Source organism: Syngnathus floridae, chromosome 12 (assembly GCF_059516105.1).
Source record: "Syngnathus floridae isolate MCC-2025c chromosome 12, RoL_Sflo_1.0, whole genome shotgun sequence".
Lineage (NCBI taxonomy): Eukaryota > Metazoa > Chordata > Actinopteri > Syngnathiformes > Syngnathidae > Syngnathus > Syngnathus floridae.
In genome coordinates this window covers 9,147,157-9,173,471 of record NC_142424.1, presented here as the reverse complement: position 1 = coordinate 9,173,471, position 26,315 = coordinate 9,147,157, and the positions used below count along the sequence as shown (strand labels likewise).

The 26,315-nt window shown below is 38.7% G+C and overlaps 1 protein-coding gene across 1 annotated transcript in view; it reads left to right on the top strand.

The window, feature by feature from the left end:
- Nucleotides 1-26,315, top strand: part of cacna1bb (calcium voltage-gated channel subunit alpha1 Bb) — a 120,539-nt gene that overhangs the window by 34,220 nt on the left and 60,004 nt on the right. Inside the window, exons 6-8 of the mRNA XM_088392772.1 lie at nucleotides 19,959-20,050; nucleotides 20,761-20,913; nucleotides 23,377-23,564. Of these exons, the coding sequence (XP_088248898.1) occupies nucleotides 19,959-20,050; nucleotides 20,761-20,913; nucleotides 23,377-23,564 (433 nt within the window). The remainder of the gene's footprint in view (nucleotides 1-19,958; nucleotides 20,051-20,760; nucleotides 20,914-23,376; nucleotides 23,565-26,315) is intronic.

Here is a 26,315-nt window from a genome sequence, read left to right as displayed (position 1 = left end):
ATCAGTTTCAAAACGTTTGGTGCATTATCCCTTGTGTGTGTTATTGTTTAGCTGTTATTTACTTACTAAACAATATCAAATAAACAACAACAAATGGGTAAAACTGTTTTGTAATATACTTTGATGCAAAATTTTATCCGATTATTCGATCAATCGATGGAATAATTGCTGGAATAATCGATTCTAAAAATATTCCTTTAGTGACATCCATTCTATAAATTGAGCATTTCATTTCATTATTCAATGCTGTTTTGTTGAAAACCATGCTGTCACCTCCAGTCAGTTGAATCCCTCACAAATCAATTTGATTTCAACATACTTCCTCTGTGTGTTTTGAAGCTTTGGGCAAAAATCCATTTTTGTTTATCAAATGAACCAGGATACATGGTGGATATGACAAAAATTGGATTTAGGTCTGGGATTTATTTTGATCACAGAGCCAAGAGGACTCAGGACTCAGGAGAGCCAGATCAATTTGGGTGAGGACAGGTTTGACTGTTTGGTTTCATCTTGTTCACATCCATTCTACATCCACAATAATTCTTAGTTTGTGGATTGGACTGACTCCATTATTGCCTATCACATCATATTGCACAGAAGTGGCAAAAAGAGTCTGAAAAAGTGAAAAGTCTGAAAGATCCAAAAGTAAATAAATAAATAAATACATAAATAAATAAATATTTTACATTGTAACGTATCAGAAAAAGAAAAAATGACATAAGATAGTGTACACCTTGTCAATTTATGTCTTCTAAGCTTGCTGACATGTTTAGACCTGACAAGTTGACTTGACAAATCAGCTGATGCCAAACAGCAGTCGAGTCTTAACTCATTAATTTTCTTGCAATCTGAAAATGAATGATGCCACGCTGTGATTCAGTGTAACACAGTGGATGTTTATATATCTGCCCACTCAATCATACATGTGGACATGCTATGGTTCATTAACATGATGGCATATTGTGCATTTGTACTGTGACTGGCATGTTGTTGGCTGGTCGCATCATCAGCTTGAAATATGACACTCAACTTGTGGTTGAAAAGTGTGGCATTCAGACTGAAAGCATTAGATGGCTGACCTCTCATTATCTCAGTGGTGAATTGGCAAACAATCAGACATTTTGTGTCTGTGTTGGCTTTGGCTGCTTGGGCTTAAGGCGTTGTCAGGAAACTAATGCTTGTCATTTCCTGCGGGTAGAGTGAGCTTACGCACCACACCACAGCCGACAGACTGGCGAGTTTCCATCTCACACACGACTCAGTCCGGAGCTAATTTGTAATTTGTTGGAAACACAGAAAGATAACAGTTGTGTAACATGCCGTAATTCCATTAAAATCTACAAAGGCTTCTCAGACCAAGAATAGAAATACTCTGTGATTGTACACTGATGGTCACAAACTATTTTATCTAAGTGTATTTATTTGCACGTAAACCTTGATGGTTATGTCTTTTCAATATTGGTGAAATTATTTATAATCTTTTGTAAACTTCCGGTGGGGTCACACAGGCAAACGAGAAATCACTGGAGTGAGAGACGGGAGTCGTATGATCGACTACTGTTTTTTAAGTTGCTCACTCTATGTTAGAGTTTGTTTATTTATTGAATTTTTGTGTGAGAGGTGATTGTAAATATTGATTGTAAAAAATATGGAAACGTCTTTGTTTTTGTTTTCACTCTGTTCCATAATGAACGAGCAATAAAAAAGACTGTAGACATCAGTACATTGGAGTAGATAGTGCCTTTTCCGCTAATGCTGGGAATGTCCTAAGTTGTACGTTCTCGATACCAATTGGCTGTCGCCACCTCAGAAGAAATTGTGGTGACAAATTCTAATTCAGAGTTGACAAAAGTGCGGTTAAAATAGTGACGAAGGAGTGACCGGCTGACGATTTGAAATTTATTTGGCTATGAACTAACTGACGATAGTGGGCAGCTGGAGAATGATAAAAAAATTACTGACTCCCACCTTTGCTAATGCTTCTTAAACAGCATCTTGCTAGCCTCCCTCAACATGTGTTCCCCACATGCTAACCTCCAAAGTCTAGAGCAGGGGTATCAAACTCATTTTTTTTGCGGGCCGCATTGTAGTCATAGCTTCTTTCGGAAGGCCATTATGACCGTCAACCCAAATAAATTTATGAGCACCTCATATTATATACAGTTATAGCTACAAAACAAACTGACAAATAACTGGTTTTCAAATCAGACGAGTAAAAACTGGTCAAATTTTTAAAATAAAAGACATTATTAAAAGTGAAGACAATTTGCAATTCTAGGAATGACACACGAATTTGATCCACAATTTGTCTTCGCGGGCCACACAAAATGATGTGGCGGGCTGTATCTGGCCCCCGGGCCTTGAGTTTGACACCTGTGGTCTCGAGCTATACGTTCAAAATCGCCCCATCTTGACCATATTGCCAGTATAATATATGGATTGACTCCCCTTATCTCCTTCAAAGTTAACTCTCCCAACTTTCTGTGACATCCCCTCCTGTTCCCAACCATCTGCGTAATGGAGCAACTTGTGGTGCAGAGAGCCTGTGGCTTTACACCAAGTGAAGGGCGTATGTGTGTATGTGTGTGTGTGTGTGGGTGTGTGTGGGTGGGGGGGTATTTATATGTAGTGAGAGAAAAGGCATGTCTGGTTATTTCCTTTCATCCTCATTAGATCCACGTGGAGGATGCTGCTTTCTAAAGCACTCGTCACCTCCTCCTCTCCACCACGTCTTCTCCTCGTCTCGCCTCAGTGGAGAGGTGCTCTGTTTGTTCGCCCTCCCCAGTCCCTCTTATAAGTGCACTCACTGTGGAAAACAGAGTCCTACACAAAGAGGTGTACAGCACAACAGAGAGGGAAAGAATGAGATGAGAGGGTGTAGTGTTGGCTGACACGATGTACTGTGTATGTAACCCTGTGCTGGCAGGTGGACACAGGAGAAACTAAATGCACCAAATTGGAACTCTACAAAGAAATATTTATAGCCTAGTTTAGCAGAGTGTAAATGTTCAAACAACAGGTTTTCCTACGAGCAGGAGGAAGCTACAGAGTTTATCCCCTACTGTTCTACACATAAATAGAATATTGAGGGCGTTACCACCCAACGACTTATTGACTGACGGACATGAGCTTCTATACAGTATGAGTTGACCAACAATGATGCTTCCTGGCCATGTTTTGGGTGGGTGTCGTTTGTCAAGTGACAGTACAACACAAATTATAAGTAGTAGTTGTGTTAATGAAATGAAACACATCCAACATTTTATAAACAACTTAGGAAGCAAAAACAGATCTTTGGTTCCTGGTGGGTAAATAACAAGGAATCTTTAGAGGAAGCACCAAGTGGTCACCATATCAATAGACTGCACTGTCAAGATCAATAGTTAAGAGCATAACAAGGCAACACAGGAAGAGGCCAGATAGAACACACAGTAAGGAGAGAGTGCAGGTACGCACAGATGGCCACTTCGCCCACTCTGTTATACGTACCACTTTGTAATTGGTCAGTTCGAGAAGCTTCAACGACCGTGCGTGTGAATACATCACCTCTCTGCAAAAAAGTCTGTCAGTGAATTGAATTCACAAAATACATGCAAGTGGATAATCGAGGTGACGTTAAGTTTTCCTGTAGAGTCCACTGTCCTTTGATTATGTATAATTGTGAGAAAAGTGTATCACATAATCAATCCCTTTCTAGCTTACTTGGAGTGCAATGTTTGTAAGAGGCGGGATCCCCAGCGCCATTCTCCCTTTCATCCGGGCACTGATTGCGGTGACCCGGGGATGTTCCCAGCCACTGCCACCTACCAGGCTCAACCAGAAAGTGTGAGGCTTCACCATCATTAACTGCATTTATATACTTCATATACACTATATATATACTTCATAGACTGTATTTATTTGCCTTTGAGCGGGAAATGTATTTTGTATTTTGCACTACATTTTGCCCCGATTGATTTATGTCATTGGTTTTGCAAGCTTAAACCACCAAGTAACAACAAGCTTGAAGCAAGCTTGCTTTGCCTCTTATTTGGAAGACTTGGCGAGTGAGTTTGCTTGTCTTTGTTGTACCAGGCAGTCCCACTATTTCTTGACAGTGACAGCGTGTGAACAGGCGACACTAAGGAATACTTTCAAAGGGGTGTTTAACAAACTATTTAAAAATATATACATAGATGTTTTTTTACATGGTCTCTCTGTTTTGTGGATTGTGACCTATTATAGTTGTGTCGAGAAGATATTATTTTTGATAAATGCGGGTTCACCGAATGGATTGTGGCAAAACCGCTTTAAGATGAATGGTAATATATTTTATACTGTTTTTACACATTACTTGGTTCTAATTTTGACCACAGTTTTGTAGTTTCTAATTCTATGTTCAGTAACATCTTAAAAGATCATTATTCCATTCTTTATCCAAGCAACATGGATGGCTTTGGAATTGTATAGCTGTTGCACCTGAGACTAATTGACAGATTTGATCGGCTGGTACTTTGACGATGAACCATATGGACATATGCACATTAAGCATTTCCGACACAAAGATGTAGCAGCTTGCGTATTTCTTAGCTTTGCTTGATTGAGCTACTGTGTGTTAACGCGTGTTTGTGTTATATATAGTTTTTGACTTTATTTTATATTGATTAATTGTAATACTCCTCTGACCCAATCACTTGTGTAAGTATTATATTCTCACATATAAGTGAGGTAGTGTTTTCTGTTAACACAATAACCATAGAAGTTATTGTAATTTCATCATATGATTTTATTTTCCAGTGTCGTAATTCTTCAGTGGAAATATGACAAGTATTTAGTGAATTACAGTCCAATCACGATTATTTATTTTTTCCCCCCATTATGGCAAGCATTTATTCTCTAGTCGATTCTAAAAATATCTAGCCCAACTGAGTGGTGCACACTGATATGATTGCTGCTATTTCCTCAGTGCCAACACCTCTACTGTCATACCTGACCTGCATGACTTCTTTACCAAAGATAGAAGTCAGAATAAGGGATTGGTTAGAATAAGTGACAAGTTGAGATTTTATACTGTTGTGCGCTGACAGAGAAAGTCTCGAGAGAGAAGCAGGTGTGTTTTGTGATCTGTGACTCACGAAGCTCACCGGAGAGTTGTGAAGTGTAAATGGGAAATACATTGCTAAAGCCTGTGTTGATTTGTCCTTCAGCAGATATAGTCAAGTTCTTCCTTGAACTAAATAGCGCCTTATTGTTACTAAATTGGTTCTCACTGGGAATGTTGAGTTATACAACATGCGTTTGAGCAAAGGTTAAAGCAGTGTTCATGTCACTGAATATGTTCTTTTTCTGGAGTAGACAACCATTGATTCAGTGCTATTAAACTGTACACAATTATGATGGTGTTGATGTGTCTTAACACTGACTTTATAGCGTGTACACACATATTACTTCATTCAATTAATTTATTTGTCCTTGTGTTTTGTACTGTAATATTTGCTCTTGTACTCCAGTGATCCCTCGCCACTTCGCGTTTCGTTTATCGCGGCTGCACTACATCGCAGATTTTTTTCCTAATTTTAAAAAATGTAAAAGTCAAAATAAAACTTCTAAATTGAGGAAACGTGTATAACCTCTAGGACAATGTAGTATTGCTCCAAATGTTCGTTTACATTCCTTTAGAAGTCCGTTTTTACGTGTTAGTACGTTCGCGAATTAGCATCTTTCCGCTAACTCGTTAGCCTGCCCAGTACTTCTTGTTGGTGACCGTACTTCGCGGATTTCACTTATTGCGTTTTTTTTTTTTTTTTAAACCAATTATCCGCGATTAGCGAGGGATTACTGTATTGCAGTTTTCTTTTCAGTATGGTCATAATCGTCCTTCATAGACTGGTAACCGTATAAATCGTACAATGACAACAAAAGTCGCATATAGACACTTATCTCGTGTGGGATCACATAGAGGTGAGGTAGATCTTGGACTGATTGCTAATTTTTAGAGGTAGTGGTACGCAAACAAATATTAACATTTTGGACCTCACAAGAGATATGTTCAGCAATCGCATTATACATTTGTTATCATCCGCAACTGATCTTCTGCCTGAAACATTCTTTGCCAAATACACCAGCTGATCTATTGCTGGCCTATAAAAGAACGCGAGTCGAAATTTATTGAATCAAACGATAAGGCCTCTGAAAATGCATCTTAATCAAAGGACAATAAAATATTGAGGGAACTCCCTACACTGTGGTGACCAACACACAGATCACTGTCAGAAGAAGTTTCAATTCTAACTTAAGAGCGTTTTGCTTTATGATACGCTATTCTATCTGGTACCTTGCACATGGATGGATGGATGGATGGATGGATGGATGGATGGATGGATGGATGGATGGATGGATGGATGGATGGATGGATGGATGATGAATGATGGTGACTGAATTGGTGTCTGACTAGCAACTAGGAATTGTTGACCATCGTTGATCAGCTATGACTGGGACAATGGACCAAACCAACCACATTATGTATCATATATGCACAGTCTAATGCAACTTAAAAGCTGTATGTAAAAATTCATTGACAAATGTATGAAGTTGTGCTCATAATGCTCACTGAAAGAGATGTCTTTATTGTTGTTGAAGTAGTAAAGCATTTCTCGTGCCATGAGGCCAACTACACTTAAGACTACCAAGAGCAACAAAAAAACTTTCATGTGTTGCTGTGTTTTTCTTCTATGAATTTAAAGGAACTGCTTCAACCAACACATTAGCCATCTTTTCATATACTTGCTGTGTGACTTGCTTGATACTCTACAATTTTCTCTTTTTTCTTTACATTTCTGTAAATAGAAAAACATTAACTATACTATAAAAGAAGCCTTTTAGTCACCCCGGTGATTGCTTTCTTGGTGCGTATCCAAGCTACAAGAGAAAAAAAAGGCCATAAAGAGACAGATGGGACAGTGGTAAGGCAGTCGCAGGCGAGACTGCTCAATCAAAGCACAAGCAGGATGAGATTCGGAATTGCAAAGAGCATGACTGAGATAGTTTGAGGGGGGACATGATTCTATTAGTTGACTTGGAGGAATAGGAAGAGGATGGCTGCAAATGATCAGCGCCATCAATGAAACCACTGCTCGATTTAGAGCAGCATGTCATGTTAGACAACGCAGCTTCATTATGAAATCGGCTTGTTTGTCTATATGCTGTTTGTGCAAGATGGAGTCAATGGTTTCTTCCCATAGTGGTGGAGAAATTATTCTGTTGTTCTTACATGCTGTTAGAATGGCTCATTGGGGATCATTACTGCTACATCAAAAGTATTATTTTCCATTCTTTATGTCAGGCTTTTAGGTCTTGCTGAAAATATTAGAATTTAATACTTCCTTTTCTTTTCATTTTGCAGTCAGACACCATCACAATAGCTAAAGGCTCACAAAACCATGGCGCTTGAAACCCAGAAAATACAGTAAAAATTTATTACAATTTTTTACTGGCTCAAAACAATTGCATTATAATGTGTGGATATGTCCGGGTATTGACTCAAGACAACGACCCTTCTGGCCCACTCAGCAACACTCATTGGCGTCACATCCTCTACCCAATAAGGTCTGGCCTTCAAAATGAAAACACACCATTTGATCATTTATTGCAGTTTCCCAACTGTCGAATTAACTCACATTATTGTGCCATGACGTGATGTGATTTATACATTTGCTTACACTTCTCCTGCCAGACTGATAAAAAAAGATAATCTAAAATGGTCTACCTCACTTACATTTATTTGCCTGCATATAATTCTTAGGCCAAAAAACAGTAAAAGTGTGGATTAAGGAGAATGAAGCAATTTTTAATGTTTGATTTCTGTGTGTGCGTTGCAATCAGAGTACTTCAATTTATAACTTGACATTTTGGCGTACACGAGTTGGAATATTATTTATTTTATTCATTCTACTGTGTTTATTCCCACATGTGGTCTTGCGACGAATTAACAAAACAAACAATCACGTGTGAGTAATTGCTCGCCCCTCCCAGCACAGCTTTTCTCCTCTCTCCCACTCATATCTTTGTGACTCGTCATCCCCCACTGCTGCGCTGCACTTCCACCGGCTCACTGGAGCCTTTGCCATGTCGCCTTCCTGTTTCTATGGTGACGAGTAGCGATCTGCATCCAGTGGGTCTTTTGCCTCGGCACTCCTCTTTTGCTTCAGTGACTTTTAAGCATGTCCACTCTCGCATAGGTGTGAGCCGGATCACACATGCACAGTTGCTCACACATCACTAAACTGCCTCTAATTCAAGGTTTATTGGCACTCCTTACATGATGAAGTCTAGAAATTTTGATGATTCATTTTACAGTCAATATTAACTTGAGGAATTGTTGTAGAGGAATAAAAAATGAATAAACCCTGGATACTGATTACAGAAATTTCCTCCACACTTACATTGGAATAATGAAGAGTTCAACAATGAGTACACCGTTTTGACAATTCTTGGATAATGTGATAATGTGTTAATTTGTGATTAAACAATTTAATGGAATACGTGGTTAATATATTCCTTTTAAGATGAGGATGGAGTCCTCCTTCTCAGTTGATCATGACAACTAAGAGACATGTCTATACATATAATTGAGAATGGATAGGGCACCACCCCCTCGAGAATTATGTACTATGTATGTATGTGTACATATATGTGAGCACATTTTATATGTAAGCGGGTCCTGCGGCTGCAATAGCACTACACTAGATCTATCTAATACTGTAGTGTGTTCTCTTATATAATGTCAACATACAGTTTTCATTTATCCTGTTATGCATAAAGAAGAGTGTCAGCTCATTTACAATGCTCCCAGTTCATACACCGACTGCTGCAACACAAACAGGTTCGAAGTATAATGCAGCAGTGTTGCGCTACACCACTACAAACTACAACCACAATAATGAACATAAAATATTAATATTGCTCCAATAGTGGCTACGTTTACATGGACACATTTATTCGGATTAAAACGTTGATCATAATAAAAATGCTTTATGTACACACCACAATCAAATTTTTCTGAAGGGATCAAGCCTATTCCAATCAAGATTTCCATTGATAAGCCAATCACTTATTCAGACAAACCGCCTCTACCATGCTGTGGCTGTGACATCGCAAAACGTGCTTCTGTTATTCCTGGAAGCTTCCTTCTCGGTCAGTTCATCATCGCATGCTGAAGAACATACAACTGGCCCCATGTCTTAAAAATCAACACGAACAATCATAAAAGTGTGGTCTGCACAACACATTGCAGCTCCATTAGAAATTGTTAACTTAATATAACAACGCAAGCAGGAAAAATATGCAAAATAACACTAGCAGTTAAAGTAGAACTGGACTGAGTGATTTTTTATATTTTTTATTTTTATTTTTTTTACACATAAGTCGCTACGGCTTCTTCTTCTACTGCTATCTCTGGCGTATTTGGTTTATCTGTAGATGTCAAAGTGATTTGCTCCAATAAGTGTGATACATGAATACACATTTCTTAATTGAACCAATATTATTAGCATCAATCAAAACAGTGCATCCGATCATAATTTTATTCTGAACTTATGGAAGACATTTTGTGCATGTAAACGTAGTCCATTGTCAGTCAAAATGGAACATTTCTGAAGGTAACCTTAATACAACTCTTATATTGGACCTCATTCGATTAAGCCGGATTCTTTTTTGTCCATCATTTCCAAACATACGGCATTTTAGTTTTTCTGCTGGAGGTATGATTGCCAGCACACACCTGCTCGCCCTCACAAACAGGAGGCTGTGGAGCCATTTTGGAACACTAAGCAGTTCAGAAAATGGATGGATGGATGGATGAATACGCAGCCACTTGCTCAGCTAGTGCTAAACCTAAGGCAGCTGCGCACACACTGATTGACACAAACGCACGTTATTGTAACAGTAACGTGCCAACACATGAGCACAAACTGTCTAACGGAGGTCAAGAGTCACAACATCATACAAAACACACACACACAGTGAGTTCATCAATCCAATATTGTTTTTCTTGTTATTGAAGCACAGATGTGTCTAGACGAGAGGCTGAATGTGTGTCTATGCTGTGCCTTTCCAAAGTCCTCATGAACGTCATTGCAGATTTTGAGTTATGTTACACAAAGTGGAAAAAAAGGCTAGCGTCATCGTCCATGGAGCTAGCTTGTCTGCCTCATAGCCTAAAAGAGTCATAGGTTCAAATGTCGGCTCCGAGTACTGTGTGGCATTAACGTGTGAATGACGTGCCCTGGAACAAGTATTCTTATGTCACAAGGAGGGCCCGAGTCAAAATTTGAACCCAGAACCTCTAAACCGGTAGTCAACGTCATGCCCATGGACACAAGCTAGCTTCCAAGGACCACTGGGGAGTAGCTATGTGCCTGTCCTAAAAATAAGTCACCAGTGATAGGACATTTAATTTCCTCTTTTATTTCTTATTTAAGAATTGTGCATCAAAATAGTAGCCCTTCACATAAATCAGTACCCGTAAATTAGATCCCTGTTCTAAACTGTGAGGCAGACATTAGTATGTAGTGTTTCGCATCACAATTCCACTGTTTAAACCCCCCCCCAAATAATCTGTATTATTTTTTCATGGTAGTTCATTTGGTCAGCTCTTATTAGAAGTACACTGGATCATCTTTTGCAGCGCATAACTCAAGAGTCTTCACACAGCATAACCGCAAAGCTGGTGATAGCTTTACCCGCCAAAAGCTCCCTTAAAGGCTTGCTTCGGCCTTTCCAGTGTTTAAATGGCCCCGCTGAGAAATCAGGTGTTGAGCAACAACAGTCACATAGAGATGAAACAATGAAATAGATTAAGTGCTTCAACAATACTGAGACCCATTGACAGCAATGCAATTTATGCTACATATCACTGTACTGAGCTTGCTTTCTATGAATTCAATAAAGTTCATTAGAACAATCAATAGTCCTCCCAAGAAACTAACTGTTTATATTCTATGTAACTATTTTTCCATGTAATGTTGGATTTAACAATAATTTTTGATTTTGTATTGACTTTTACTTATTTGTGTTTTTTTTTTTTTTACAACAAAAATATAATTTTGTTTGCATAGCACAAATGTCAGTGTTTACACACACTGCCTGGCAAACAGACAAACAAATTCTCTTCTCGACTCTGGCTCCCAGGCACTGTGCCAGATGGTAAATATTAATTGATTTGATTCACTCTCACAAGCTTGTGTTCCGTTACTGGTTCTCTTGAAAATGCCTGTTGTTCTCCCACTATCAGATAATTTAAGTCACTATGCTGGTGCTTCTCAATGCTTTCCCTTTGGCCTATTCTTTGCTCACACTAGTCTCCAGTGTCTGTTCAATACTTGGAATGACTTTTTCTATTTAGGCTGGAGGAAACAGTGAGATAAAATCTGTTTCATGTTCTGAATTGTTTATTGCAACTGGTATGAGATACAACCGATCCACTTTATTATTCCTTACCTCTCACCCTAAATCCGCTTTCCTTTTAAGTTACACGACAAGTGGTAAAGAAAATGGATAGATAGATTCCAAGAATAAAATCCGATCAAGTAACTGGGGGAAAGGAAAGTAATTGTGCATCACTTTACCTTTTTACACATACTATATTATAAGGGGTGGGTAAAAAAAAATCACAGATTTTTTACTTCTGGGACCTTGTCGTGTGCTGTGAACTGTGACACATTTTTAAATGGGTGAGGGAGGAGACATGAAGCGAGGATAGTCAAGGGAATCTTAAAAGTACATTTTTAAAAATGATGACCTCACCTTCTACATTAGTTTGACAACATTTATTTTTTTCTTTTGTAAGCTAAATCAGAAATAATGATCTCTTTCCTCCTCCATTAAAACACACCCTTGATCTGTTCAACTCTATTGCCTCATTTGTATTGGTTATTAACAAAAAATGACACTTCTAATTTGGATAATAAATCAGCTTGGCTGGTGTATCTTTCTTTATTTCTTTATTTCTTTAAAAGAAATAAAGGAATAATTATCTTTCCCGTCAGTCCATCCATCCATCCGTCCATCTGTCCGTCCATCCGTCCGTCCGTCCGTCCGTCCATCTGTCCATCCATTCAGCCATCTTGTTTTAGGTAACACAGTCCATTCTTAAAAGGACTAAGCCTCAAACCCGACAATTCCGGTTCTCGTATCATTGAGTGACAAAGAATGGGTCCCAAAACATCATGAAGACAAAATGGGTTGCGATTTGCACACCTGAGTGAAGCGCGATAAGCGTCAGTGTCACTGTCTGGGTTGAGCGTACATGTGATGTGCTCCACCGTGCATTAGTAACTCTGTGGTGAGGCTTCCCGCTCTCTCTTCAGCTCCACTTCACCAACATAATAACATTACAACATAGGCGAAGAGTGGGATGGAAGGAGGAAGGCTTACATCACAAAAGATGAGCCACAGACATGTTTTGTTGTGCACATGTGGATGATAATTCAAGTTTATGATCCTGTGTGCTCATGTAGTGCCTCTTCTCTTGATTGGATGATATGAGGTAGTATAAATGTGACGGTTCTGACATTGTTGCATGCATTCATCCATGATTGTGTGAAAAACAGAAAGAAGTGACAGAAAATGAAAACTAACCATGGTTGACATTTTTTTAATTCTATTGCTAATGGATGCACCATCATGCAAAGTCTAAATATAGCTAATGTTCTACTCTTCCCATGTTCTCCAAAAACAAACTTTTAAACTCATGTTATCATGAGAAATTTAAAATGCATCATCGTGTTACAGAAAATATATTGGAAATTGGAAAGTGAGCAAATATGAGCTTTGTGTTGACTTCCCAGCACTGTCCGCAATATAACCTGCTTATTTTACCACAAATGCATCAAAGTCCATCACATCTTGGACCCAAAACCTCATAATGGCCAAGATGCTACTGTCTGTGCATCTCAGAATCAATTTATAAAACCAGAAAGGCGCTCAATAGAGCACAGACTTTCAGCAAGGTGGCGTGTTTGAATATCAACACAATGGCATGCCAATAAAAACAAGTGGGTAGACCTACTGCACACTTTATTCATTCAACAATTTGAATGATTATGATCCAATTACACGACACTGGAATACTTTTATTCAGATATTCATATATAATACGTCTGCGGTGGTGTAGACCTCTATACTCAGGGATACATTTTGGATACCTAATATACATTATATGGCCATCTGACAGTGTCAAACCCAATTCCTCATTTTGATATTGTTCTTGAGAGTGTTCAGATGTGTGCAGTGGCTGCATTTGGACATTTTGGATAAATTACAAACAAGTTGTTATAAAACTTCCAAAAGCACACAAGCCACAAACGATCATCATATAGTAATGAACATTTGTTTGCATTATTATCTGTTGAAGCAAAGGGTGAAGCTATCAACAGATCGGCTTTGATCGTGAGACAATGATGACAGTCCAACCTGGCTGACCCAAAAATATTCCATCCATCCATCCATTTTCTGTACTGCTTGTCCCCACATCGGTCGCGGGCGTGCTGGAGCCTATCTCACCTGTCATCGGGCAGTTGACGGGGGACACCCTGAACCGATTGCCACCCAACTACAGGGGATACAGAAACAAACAACCCTCCGCACTCGCACTTGTAACGGGAACAGACGGGCAGGACGACCAAATGTGATACACTATTTGGGAAATGAGGGGATCGGCGTAGTGCTCACTGGGTAAGACGGAGTCGTGGTCAGTAATCGGGCGTTCGGTCAGGGCTGGTGGTGTTGGGGCTTGATCGTTGGACAGGCGGTTGGTCAGGGCTTGTGGCGTTGGGGCTTGATCGTTGGACAGGCGGTTGGTCAGGGCTGGTGGCGTTGGGGCTTGATCGTTGGACAGGTGCTTGGTCAGGGCTGGCGGCGTTTGGGCTTGGTCAGTCAGTACACGGTAACAGGTCGGCATCAAGAGCAACAAGGTACAGAGCAAGATCACGGATGGGTAGCTTACTGGGATGAACTGACAAAGAAGTGTATGGCGTTGAAAAAATTGACCGGTGAAGGACAAGAACAGGCGTGGGCGATTGGCTCGATAGAAGGGCGTGGCCGTGAATGCTATCCATGGTGACTGAGCGACAGACTGAGCGGCTGATGACAGGTGGCATAGCACATGACCGCACTCACACCTACGGGCAATTTGGAGTGCTCAATCAGCCTACAATGCAGGTTTTTGGGTAGTGAGAGGAAACCGGAGTGCCCAGAGAAAACCCACGCAGGCACGGGGAGAACATGTAAACTCCACACAGGGAGGGTTGGAGGTAGAATCGAATCCACACCCTCTGAAGTGTGAGGCAAACTTGCTAACCGGTACTCCACCGTGCCGCCACCCAAAATTATTGTGTTTGTTTTTTGGGAAAGTCCCCTGTTAGAAGTTTCAACTCACGGCTGACCTTCACCTACCTCCGGGATTCTGGAGGACTTTGAATCTGACTGTATCATACTCCGTGCCCCCATTGTCTAGGCGTCCGACGGGAGCTGTGACCACAAAGGCGGTCAGAGCCTGTCATGGCGGTAATCTCAGAACCCGTTGGTGAAAACCAGCAATAAAGGATACCATCAAGCTGAAGAAGGCGTTTTATTGGGCTTTTCTGGCCTGTGGGACTCCGAAGGGTATCAGCTGACCAAGAGCTAACTTTGATGGTTGCTAATGAGAAGAAGGCTGATTAGTTTATTGTTGATAGCTCCCAGTCTTATATCGACATTGTGATTTGTGGGTGGGTGATATTCAGAACTGAGCTAACCACAGCATTGATTAGCTGTTGCCTGAATGCGTGTGTGTGTGTGTGTGTGTGTGTGTGTGTGTGTTTGTGTGTGTGTGTGTGTGTGTGTGTGTGTGTGTGTGTGTGTGTGCGTGCGTGCGCACGTGTGTGTATCCTAGCTTGAATGCAATGTCACTGATTATGTTTAACCATATATCCAACATGAGAGGAAGAATCTCAAGAGGGTCTGCCACATAATTTTTCGGCAATATCTTAGCAATACCTTTAATAAATACTAGTCTAACTTAAAAGTACGGCAAAATTATGCAAAACAAGTAAGTCGAACATGCATGATAAAATTTAATTATTGTGGATAACTTAAGAGTACAGCAAAATTATGCAAAACAAGTAAGTAGAACATGCATGACAAAATTTAATTATTGTGGATATTTTACACGGGATGACCAACTCTGGTTCTTTTACGGCCACTATCGTGCCTCTTTTTGATGTTTCTCTTTGCTGACAGACCTGATTCAAATGATCCACTGATGAGCAAGCGGTTCAGAAGCCTGATAACAATCCTGACCAAACCTAAAACAAAATAACTAAAAATGCAAATAAATAAATGAAATAATAACTAAATAACTAAATAACTAAATAAATAAATAAATAATCTGCCTTTTCACCTTAAAATTATTTTAACTTTTCCCCATACTGTATATTATTATTGGGCTAGATGTCTGTAAAGATTCATTTGTGGTGTTGTGATGCATTTTTCTCCCCAATGGCATATGAATTTTTGTATGAATTAGTAAATGAGTGGCTTCATAAGCGCTTAGGACACTGTATGGATAGTGTTTTATTAGTGCACACCACTTGCCATTTATTTACTTTTTGTATTGAAGAACATGGTAAAGTTTAAAACCTTACAATCAAAACTGAAAATTGTTGTTATATTCTGTTGCCTTCTTTATCTTTATAGTACATTTAATTCTAGAAAATAAGTGAGATATTATATTCCCAATCATGAGTAAAGAGTTGTTTTTATCTTTATTCGGAGGACTTGGATAAAATTTGCTGTTTGCCATGTGTGCTGAAAAATTACATTTGTCTACAGTGATTAAATTAATTTGCATAGATCAGATCCGCCGTCACCCGGAAAAGACTGCATGCCTGAAGCGGAGCAAATTTCATTTGGCCTCACGTCACTTAATTCTTTTTTCTCAGTCACATCCCATGACTGATTTCCAGGAACCACAAATTCCCATTGCCTTTTGATGTCTACAGCTGTTTATCCATGGACCTTGGAATACCACCTGAAAGAAACTTGGAATCAATTAACATTAGGTTCATATGCACACTTTATAAATTAGAAATTAGATGAATTAGATTAGTTCTCATTCAGCTCTCTTGGCTGAGTGCTGGTGGACATTGTCAGTCAACGGTAATTAATGTGACGGCAACATTTTTGAAATTCTCTGGAAATAAATGTCCAGGCCCATCCGCTTGAGACTGTAATACACAATTTAACACATACAAACATACATAATCTCACTTGAGTGATTTAAAAGAGAGTGTACTATCTTGGCATGAGTCACTCTTCCTCAGAGAGCTCTTTTTTAAACAGCGTTATTGAGACACAGCGCCGTCATTTAGATTCATAAAGGTATTAGCATTAGTATTTGTTTGTTTTTTTTTGCTTTTTTTTGGGTGGTGTGTAACGTAGGTTAATCAGGTTTCTAACTGCATGAGCAAAGCACTTTTCAGTCGCTTTTAAACCCAATTAAAAATAATGGGGTCCACTTGGATGAAAATGATCATCTCAAAATGAAAATAAAGAGTCCCACAAGAAATATTATCTTGACTATAAATGAACTACAAGGCAGTACTTATCACAAACATTACGACGACTTTGAATCTTGTTTGTAATATGCGCTTTGCTTTTAAGCCTCGTTACTCATTATTAAAAACTTTCAATTTAATACTACATGATGATCCTCCCCCCAAAAAAGTAAAACATCAAGAATGTTTCTACTGAGTGGGAAATGACATTAACGATGAGTTTATGGCTCTGAGTATGATAACAGAAAGTGTAAAATCTCGAGACATTTCATCTTATGTTACATATCATAAAATTTCTTGCCTCTGTCTTGGATAAATAAACAAATAAAACTTCAATAACAATATATTTACTGTCTGACTTCATATTAATCCCACTTTGTATGTTTGTGTTGGTGTGTGTGAGTTCACATCTCACCTTCCTTTATTACTTGTGTTCTGACTTTATTCCTCTACAGCAGTGGTTTGCAATGTTGTAGTCAATAGTCCTGTAGTTTCCAGTTTACATAGTCATAAAAAATAAATATTCTCTCATATCCTTTGACCAAAAAATAACCCATGCTTGGCAGGTTAAATTGGCTACTTTGGTCTTTGTTGTGAATGTGAGAATGAATGTTGTATGTTTATACTTGTTCTTTGACTGACTGGCGACCACTCCTGTGTACCCGTGCCTCTCCCAAATTCAGCTGGGATAAATTGCAGCTCATCCATGGATGGATGCATAAATATAATTATTATATTAATCATTTTGTATCTCAGTTTAGAACAGTGCCTTCTAATAAAAATCTATTCTTCCGATTTGTTCTCCCTGCAATGACTGGCAGGACAATTCTTCAACCTTTATTAACATACAGAGCGAGCTCAATGCGGTTTTGAGTGTGACTTTTTGTAGACCTCACAGACCAAATTAATTTATAAAAATGAATTTAATAAATTACTTTTCCCCAAGCAACTATATAACATAATGGCTTTTTCTACAGTGGTCATTTGACTGCTTTTACTTGGCTTCTGTAATATCCCTAACTGATATTATATTAACATGATTTTGTTAGGCGGCATGGTGGACCACTGGTTAGCACCGTGGAGCACTGGTTAGCACGTTCGCCTCACAGTTAGGAGGGTGCGGACAAGTGGTACAGAAGATGGATGGATGGATGGATGTTTGATTTTAGTTGTTTATTAGTTTTCTAATCATGATTAAATAGGACATACAAGCACACCTACCTGTTTCTTAAAACATGTTTGTGAACGAGCTGTTCTGATTATCCTACATGCTACATAATAATAAGTGCCCCCGCACCAAGTTCCTGCGCTCATGATTTGACAGCAAGGCTGGGTGAAGATGTGCCAGGCAGGGCGTATCAAACTGGAATCATGGCTGTACAACAGCAGCCATGTTTGATGGCAAGTAACTCTGGCAACTACAATGACTTCCGCCATCCTCATGTGCGTTGTGGCCTCTCCTGCCTATATCACGGCTGTCTGCTTGTATCACATTAAGATAGGGCTGCAACACACACACGCGCGCACAAACAAACAAGCACGCACGCGCACGCGCGCGCGCGCACACGCACACACGCACACACGCACACACGCACACACGCACACACACACACACACACACAAACAGGATGTGACTGTGAACTGATGATTAGCTTTCTCATTTCCTGTATGTCTAATTGGCATGAAATGGCGATTTTCTGCATTGTGTTACGGTTCGTCTCCACAAAGCTGTGTAAGCAGAAAAAAAACAAAACATTTTGTGTTTATTACTTGTTCCACCACAATTAGTGAAACCTTTCAAAAATGTATGGGCATTGGTAGTAAAGTCCATTGAACAGATAATATGTAACAGGTGTGGGGAAAAAATATATGATTGAAGAGAGAGCAGCATTTTAATGATGATCATATGACAATTTTTATTTCCATTTATTAAAAAATAGACTTGTATTGCTGTGTTTAATATTTTTCACACTTTTTAAGTCATTCAGCCCTCCTGCTTTCCTTGTTGTTGTTTTTTTTAAATTATGTATCCGTTATAGTTTAGACTCTAAACACATTGTAATTTGTGAAGTTTTTTTTTTTCTCTCTCAACCCCTCTGTCAATTTATACCTCAGTTTGGTAATCACTGATGTATTTGATGAATATCAACACTTTCATTAAAATAATAATAGTGCAGCCTTAACTTTACTTTTGCATACCTACTTATTTTAAAAAAGGTTGTTTACAATGTTTTCACTGTTGTACTTAAGCAACAGAGGGAAGTGACGCGCCGTTGTGTACTTGATAGACGATACAATCACACTCCATATTTCCGGTGTTGCTGTCTGGCCCGCATGGACATATTGCAGTGACGATAAAGGAATATTAAAAGTCATACAGCTCCTTCTTCTGATGAATCCTTACCCAGACTGTCTGTCGACACAGCCATCAAGTCAGCCCTGTGTGCACCCATGCATGCAAACATACACAAGCATGCACTTACCAGGACAAAGTATGTTATTGATTTTTGAATTGCAATAGTTGGGGGGTAATTGACTTGCCTTCAATGCCCACTTTTAATACCTGCATCTCTGTCCTGGTCAGAAGAACTTTATGGATTTTGAAGTGACATTTACCGTAATTTTCACACAATAAAACGCTACATTTTGCACAAGCTTTGAACCCTGCAATTTATAGTCTGGTGCAGTTAATTTTTGGATTTTTTTTATGATAATGTAAGAGGATTTGTTTTGGTAATACAGATAATAGAAATGAACACATTTCATTTAAAGAAGCATGAGAAGACAAAAGCGCTTCTGTCGAAAGTACTTAGCACTGTCTTCATCAGACTGTCATGTTAAGAGTTCCCTGTCTAATCCCGTTTTTTACTGGTGCGGCTTATATTTGAACAAAACAGGAGTTTGCCTTAATTTGAGCTGTTTTGTCTTATATTCAGGTGCGTAATATAATCCAGAAATTATGGTATTTCTGTATTGAATTTTAATTTGACCCTAACACATGACACCACTGGGCTCAGTGTATTTTTTTTCCCCCACTAACATAAGGCACACATAATGTATTTTACCCATTCTAACCTGAGAGCAATAAGCATTCTTTATTGCTCCCAACATTTTCTGGAGTTTCTTCATGTCAATGTACTGTATTCTTATTCTTCATCAAAAAGTGATGCAATTTTGATTGGTTGTGGTCTTTTTTTCCTATTTGGTTTAATGAAATTTACAGATTCTTTGAGTATCTATTTAATATTTATTGAGTCTGTTCTTTTTAGAACTGCTGTCATTGTTTTGCTGAAACCTCCAATTTCACTTCAACTGCATATCAAAGAGTTGTTTAACCTTCGACTCAAGCTCCAACTTCAAACCATGTTTGGGTGTCTCTATTCACAGGATCCTGGCAAAAGTGGGCTCCGACTTTGACCTTCGAACACTGCGGGCTGTGAGAGTGCTGCGACCCCTCAAACTAGTGTCCGGGATCCCCAGTAAGTCACTTCAAATGTTTTTTATAGTGTTCATATGAGCATTCATGGAAAAATATATACTTAATATTTATGTAGTATATATCTATTTTGATTTTTTTATGTTATTATTTACTGTTATATTTAAAAAATATATATACATATTTTCAATTTTCTATGCTTTCTACCTTGTGGAAAGAGTTAGCTGTGTATTGCTCGTCCTATCAAAGGAACAAAACCAGTCTGAAGTCTCGTAATTAATTAATGGGCAAGTGCAAGTCCCCGTATGGAGTTTGGTTGTTGTTCCCCAGCTTGCGTGTAACTTTTTCTTTCAGCCTTTACTCGTTACTCTTTTAGTTCAGTTTCGTTTTTTCATTTTAGTTTATTGTGAAAATTAACAGAAAAGGTTTGAAATGAAAGCAGCATTAAATGAATACACTTTAGACCAATAATTCCTAATCAGGGTGCCATGGCACAATATTTGCCATAAAAGATTATTTTAGTGACGTAGAGACAGGCAGACAATTAAATAAGCTTCCATTAGATGACCGAATGTGCAATTAACCTCTGTATCTCCCATTATCCTTCCTTCCTTCCTTCCTTCCTTCCTTCCTTCCTTCCTTCCTTCCTTCCTTCCTTCCTTCCTTCCTTCCTTCCTTCCTCATCTATTTTAATTCCGTACTTGTGTGTGCCGATATTGCATTTAAAGCAAGAATATGTTTTGTTTTCTCCAGGCCTCCAAGTGGTGTTGAAGTCGATAATGAAAGCCATGGTGCCATTGCTTCAGATCGGCCTGCTGCTTTTCTTTGCTATTGTCATGTTTGCTATCATCGGGGTGGAGTTTTACATGGGCAAATTCCACACTACCTGCTTCAACATCGACACAGGTGATAAAAAAAACAGTAATGATGTTTTTATAGGACTTTTGATTTTTCTAGGTTTTTTTCCCCCTTCTTATTATGACGCATATATGCACATAAATTATTCATAGCATATGTGTGTATGTACATGTGAATGACTCTGGAGGTGTAACGAACAGTATGACAGTGGAACTCAAGCAGTCAGTCTGCATAACATACAGAAGATGAAGACATTTCTTTGAGTCAGTTTTTTTGTCACCCAAAAATTAAATAGCAATCCTAAATTCCAATAAAATATATCAATCTAACAGAGGCAATTCACTTTGTAAGAAAATAGGATCTTAGATGTTCCTGCCTCGTCCTCAGGCTCAGAGTCTGGCTGACACAGCATCTGTCAGTGGGAAGCAAAGCGCCCATTTTACAGGAGTGGCACTAGAAGCATGTTGACTGTGGGAAATGGCTCTGCACATCATTGTTAGAACCTAATCAAGTAAAGGAATGTTGACCGAGGAAGTATCTGTAAGACTCAGCACATTCATTCTTCTCCTGGGCTATATGACATGCAACTGCACAACCTTTAAATTGTCTCAGCATCTTCCATGTGGTCCATGTAGGTGAAAAAAAACCTTACTGAATGTTTTTTCAGAATATCAGTTCAGCTGGAAGTGGAGTAAACAGTAAACAGACACATTACTATTTATGATGAGATCTGAAAGTTGCGCAAATCACAAATTTGATAAAATTTTATGTTTCCCTAGAAAATGGCAGCCAAAAAACATGTTCAATAATTCTTGCTGAAGGAATGAATATATAATAAATTAAAAATATGTTGACAATATGTGCAGACAAACCACATCAAGAAATCTAATGCAAAACTCATATTGTCTCTCACTGTGGTGCTCTGCAAACCGCGAACATGCTACATAAAGTCACAATTTTCTGCATGGAAGGAGCATATCAGTAACATTTCACTTCATCCTTTTAGTTGCCAGAGCTATGTGGTGTTACTGTGCATAAGCCGCCTCTTAAAAAACTACCCATCTTTGTCCCTGGATGTTTGCTTGCATTTCCTTAAAAACATACTTTAGGCGTCTCGTCTTACTGCAGGACTGGTGATTGTGTACAATTGATTCTTTCAATATGCCAAGGAATGTTAGCACGGCCTCACTCGCAATGCATTTGAAAGAATAGAGAGAGAGAGAGAGAGAGAGAGAGAGAGAGAGAGAGATCAATATATGGATATATAAATATATAGATATATAAATTTACTAGGTACAAAAATAGAACTCAGAGCAGGCATTATAATGATTTTTTTAAAATAAGGTTTTCTTGTACTGCCCTACACTACAACATGAGTAGGCCTAAAAATGTGGTGATTGGAAATAACACACAGGACAAACATGATGAATAATATAAACAGTTTGAGTGAGTTGATTTTTTTTAAACATATCAAAATTTTGATTGAGTTGATTTTTGTGAAAAAAGGCTGACCCTATTGCTTCACGTTAGTTTGCTGTTCAGCAGTTTTGTGCCATACTTGAATAGTAATTCTCATGCACCTTTGCACTATAAAAAAAATCACAGTTTGGAGTTATGCTTTTATTGTTCAAATGCTTTGAACAGAAGGCTGGATCTTTTACACCTGTAACTGGGTCATTATTTTATTATACTCATTCAATGCAAGCCATTTTTCATTTTTAGAGCCTGTTTTACGTTTCCACATGAAAATATGTAAAAGTCATATAAATATGGACCTGGGATTAATTGTTCCTATTCTTGTAAGAAGTTAAACAATGTCAATGAGCTTCAAAACAAAAACACAGTTGCATTGTATCCATATTTCAAAAGGCAGCCATCAGGTTAAGAAGTGCATGGTCCCCACAAAATTGAGCCCCCCTACATAATTTAAGTTGTCCATATTTGCCATATAGACAGATATGATCTTTTTCAATGGAGCTAAACTATTTTTTTTTAAACCACATCATTAGTAAGCAGATCAATGTTCGTGTCTGCAGACAAGCAAGGCTTAAATGCGTGGAGCCAAAGATGCAGTCGATGCCGCTGTCTGCCGGAAAGTGGTCTGTGCCACAGACAAACCTTTGAATTTGGTGTTGGCCTTCAAACCTGTGGCCACATGCTCTGTCGTGATGGACAGAATGGGGCTACAGTACCACTCTGAATGATAGGGTCAACGGGGTCATTGGTGTTCACTGAGAGAAATCATTTGAAGTGGACTGAGCACTTACCAGCAATGGATGCCTTTATAGAGCTTAACTGATGATAACGGATGGCGTTCACATCGTGGGACACTCTACAGCAGCATTAGGAGGCTGGTGGAAGCTGCTTTGGAAAAGGACCTGGGCCTGCACTGTTTGTACTGTACACAGACTGCTTTATGTGCAACCCTATTTTCTGTCTGCTGTATCTGTGAAGCAGCGTAAGATAGCAAAAGAAGCCATGCTTAAAAAAAAAAATCCCTTTTTCATTCAGGTGAAAAAGCAGCAGAATGGCCTTGTGGTCTCGAGCCTCCAGCAAGGTTGTGTCCCAATGGGACCCAGTGCAGAGAATACTGGACTGGACCCAATTTTGGCATTACCAACTTTGACAACATCCTGTTTGCCGTGCTTACGGTGTTCCAGTGCATCACAATGGAGGGCTGGGTCGACGTCCTCTACAGTGTAAGTTCATATATTCTACGTTGTCGCAAAAAAACTGTCGAAAACTATATGACATCACAATTTATGGTGACTGGACTATTTTCGAGCATTGTGGCCATATAAGCACACTTTACATCAACTCACAACCGTAGTGACCTACATAAAAAACAAAAATCCATTTCAGTGTCACTGCTTCCACTTTAAAATTCCAACATTAAATTGCTTTGACTAGTTACTTTGCAAAATCTTTCGTACAAAATATTTTCTCATAATAAAAATCAAAAACTGTCTTTGTTTGCTGTAGTGGGTGAGACTTAATGTGTCTTTATTATTATTATTATTGTTATTATTATTATTATTATTATTGAACATATTCAGACGTTTTTCCTTCTGCCTTGTTTTTTTTCTTTCCCATGAGCCATCTTTCCATTTCCTTCCTGCTCCATTCATTTCACTGCAAACATCTCCTGTAACTTTTCCAGGCTCATTATCTTAAGCGCTTGCAAACGCTCACTGGTTTGCTCTAGGACAGCATTTCCATTCCGTTGATGTTTCCCTTTTTATTCATACTCTTTCCTTTTTACTATCTCTGAGAAATGTTTCATCCTTTCTGCAGAGGATTCATCACAGATTACCTCGTACTTCTCCTAATCCGTCAGACATTTTCTCAGTTTTCATCTCTGCAATAGTGCATCTCCCAGTTTCCCAATGTATGAATCATAAAGTCTGGCAGTGAAGGAATAATTCATAAATCATGAATCATAAAATAATAGTCTATGTATTTGCTTTTTACTCTCTTCAAATATGCATTGTTGTTTCATTTATATGGTTTCATTTAGGTAACTAAAAGTAGAAAATTTAAAATAGATTGAAAACCCAACAATACATGCATAGAGTCCAATAAAAGACACATTTGCTTTATTCCCCAAAATGACTGAATGAAGAAGCTTCCTGTTGATCAGATTTATGGATAAAGCATCAGTTTTTTTTTTTTATGGAAAATAGTCTAAAATTAAACTCATGACCCTTGTGCACAAGGGCACAAAAATAAGGCCCTAGGTCTTATATTACCTTATATTACAAGGTTGTGGGTTCAAACCCCGGCCGGGTCATGCCAAAGACTATAAAAATGGGACCTGTTGCCTCCCTGCTTGGCATTCAGCATTAAGAGTTGGAATTGGGGGGTTAGATCACCAAATGATTCCCGGGCGCGGCACCGCTGCTGCTCACTGCTCCCTTCGGGGATGGGTTAAATGCAGAGACAAATTTCACCGCACCCAGATGTGTGTGTGACAATGACTTTTTTTTTGGCTGAATTGGAAAGATGTGCAGGTGATTCTAGAGGTGGAATCGAACCTGCGCTCTCCAAACTGTGAGGTGGCGTGCTAACCAGTGCGGCACCGTGCAGCCTAATATGTGTTACCAGTAAGAAAACCTTAAGAGCACATATTTTGCATGTATGCATGTATTTTGTCCATATCTAAAATATCTCGATATGTGGCCCCCAGATCATACTAAGTCTTTTTTAATTAAAAAAAAAAGGTAATTAATGTGAGCAGACGAGTATTGTCACAAGTGCTTTGTAGACAAACATTTATCAGTGAGTAATGCACCAACAAAGAAACGACCTGCCCTTATCATGTAAAAGCAGCTTGTTTTTACATCGCGATGGCCTTAAATGAAACACTATAATCAGCAGAACCCTGTATATTTGTTCCGTTCAACAATATTGGATAATACACCCAAGACTGATGTGAGTGCTTCCACTAACCTTTTTTTGTGATAAGATTGGACACATTACAATGAAAAACATTTACTGTAATAAATTACCAGAAATTATGTAACAACTGACAACACACAAGATTGAATTCAATGCTATAACGTTAGTACATCAATTTCTAAAACTGGTACTGATATTTCTTTTGTGACTAAATATGTTGTTGTCCGATAGTATCAATGCTGTTTTTTATTTGTCAACAAAAAAAAATATTCGTAGTTTCCAGCTACGGTATGAAAAAGGCAGCGTGACAGTTTAGTTGTGCCTCCTAAATGCAGATTGACACTCTGCTATAATTCACCCTGATAATGTTTCTTGAGAAGGATCTTAAATTAAACCCTCTCCATTCTAATCTCTCTTTACTGCCTAATTCCCAAGTCACTTAAAACACGACTGCAGCAATCTCATGTTATCTAGTGACTATTGGAGCAGTCAGTTGGTTGTAGCATCCCCTCTTACACGGTTTTACATCGTCTACATTTGCTGTATCAGGCTTGAGGCTGATTGCGTCCATCAACGATTTAACCGACAGCTCCAAAGTAAAAACAATTAGCGTTAACCTTATTGACGTAGGTTTCACTTGAAGGACTCCAACCTCCTGAGAAACCTAAAGATGCCTGCGTCAAGCACCATCTTGCCATTATGTCCTCATTTGTGCACCCATTCAGTGAAATGATCCACCAAAGCCACACAAATTATCTCTGTGAATGCTTTTAAAATTGGCACTATTTTTTTTTTGCTACAGAAGGATATCTTAGTGCTTTTGCAGTGCACATAGTGTGCCAATCTTCATTTCATGTCTTGTAATTGTATTACTTTTTCTTACAATCCAGCCGCTGCCATAAGAATTAGAAGGGCCTCAAATTACCCCTGCCCTGTTAGAAAAAAATTGTTTGCATAAATATTAGATTGGATTTTAAAAATCTCAAGGAGATTGACCTTCCCAGAATTACATCTTGTGCTCTAAGGGAAATTGTGGATTATGCTAAACCAGT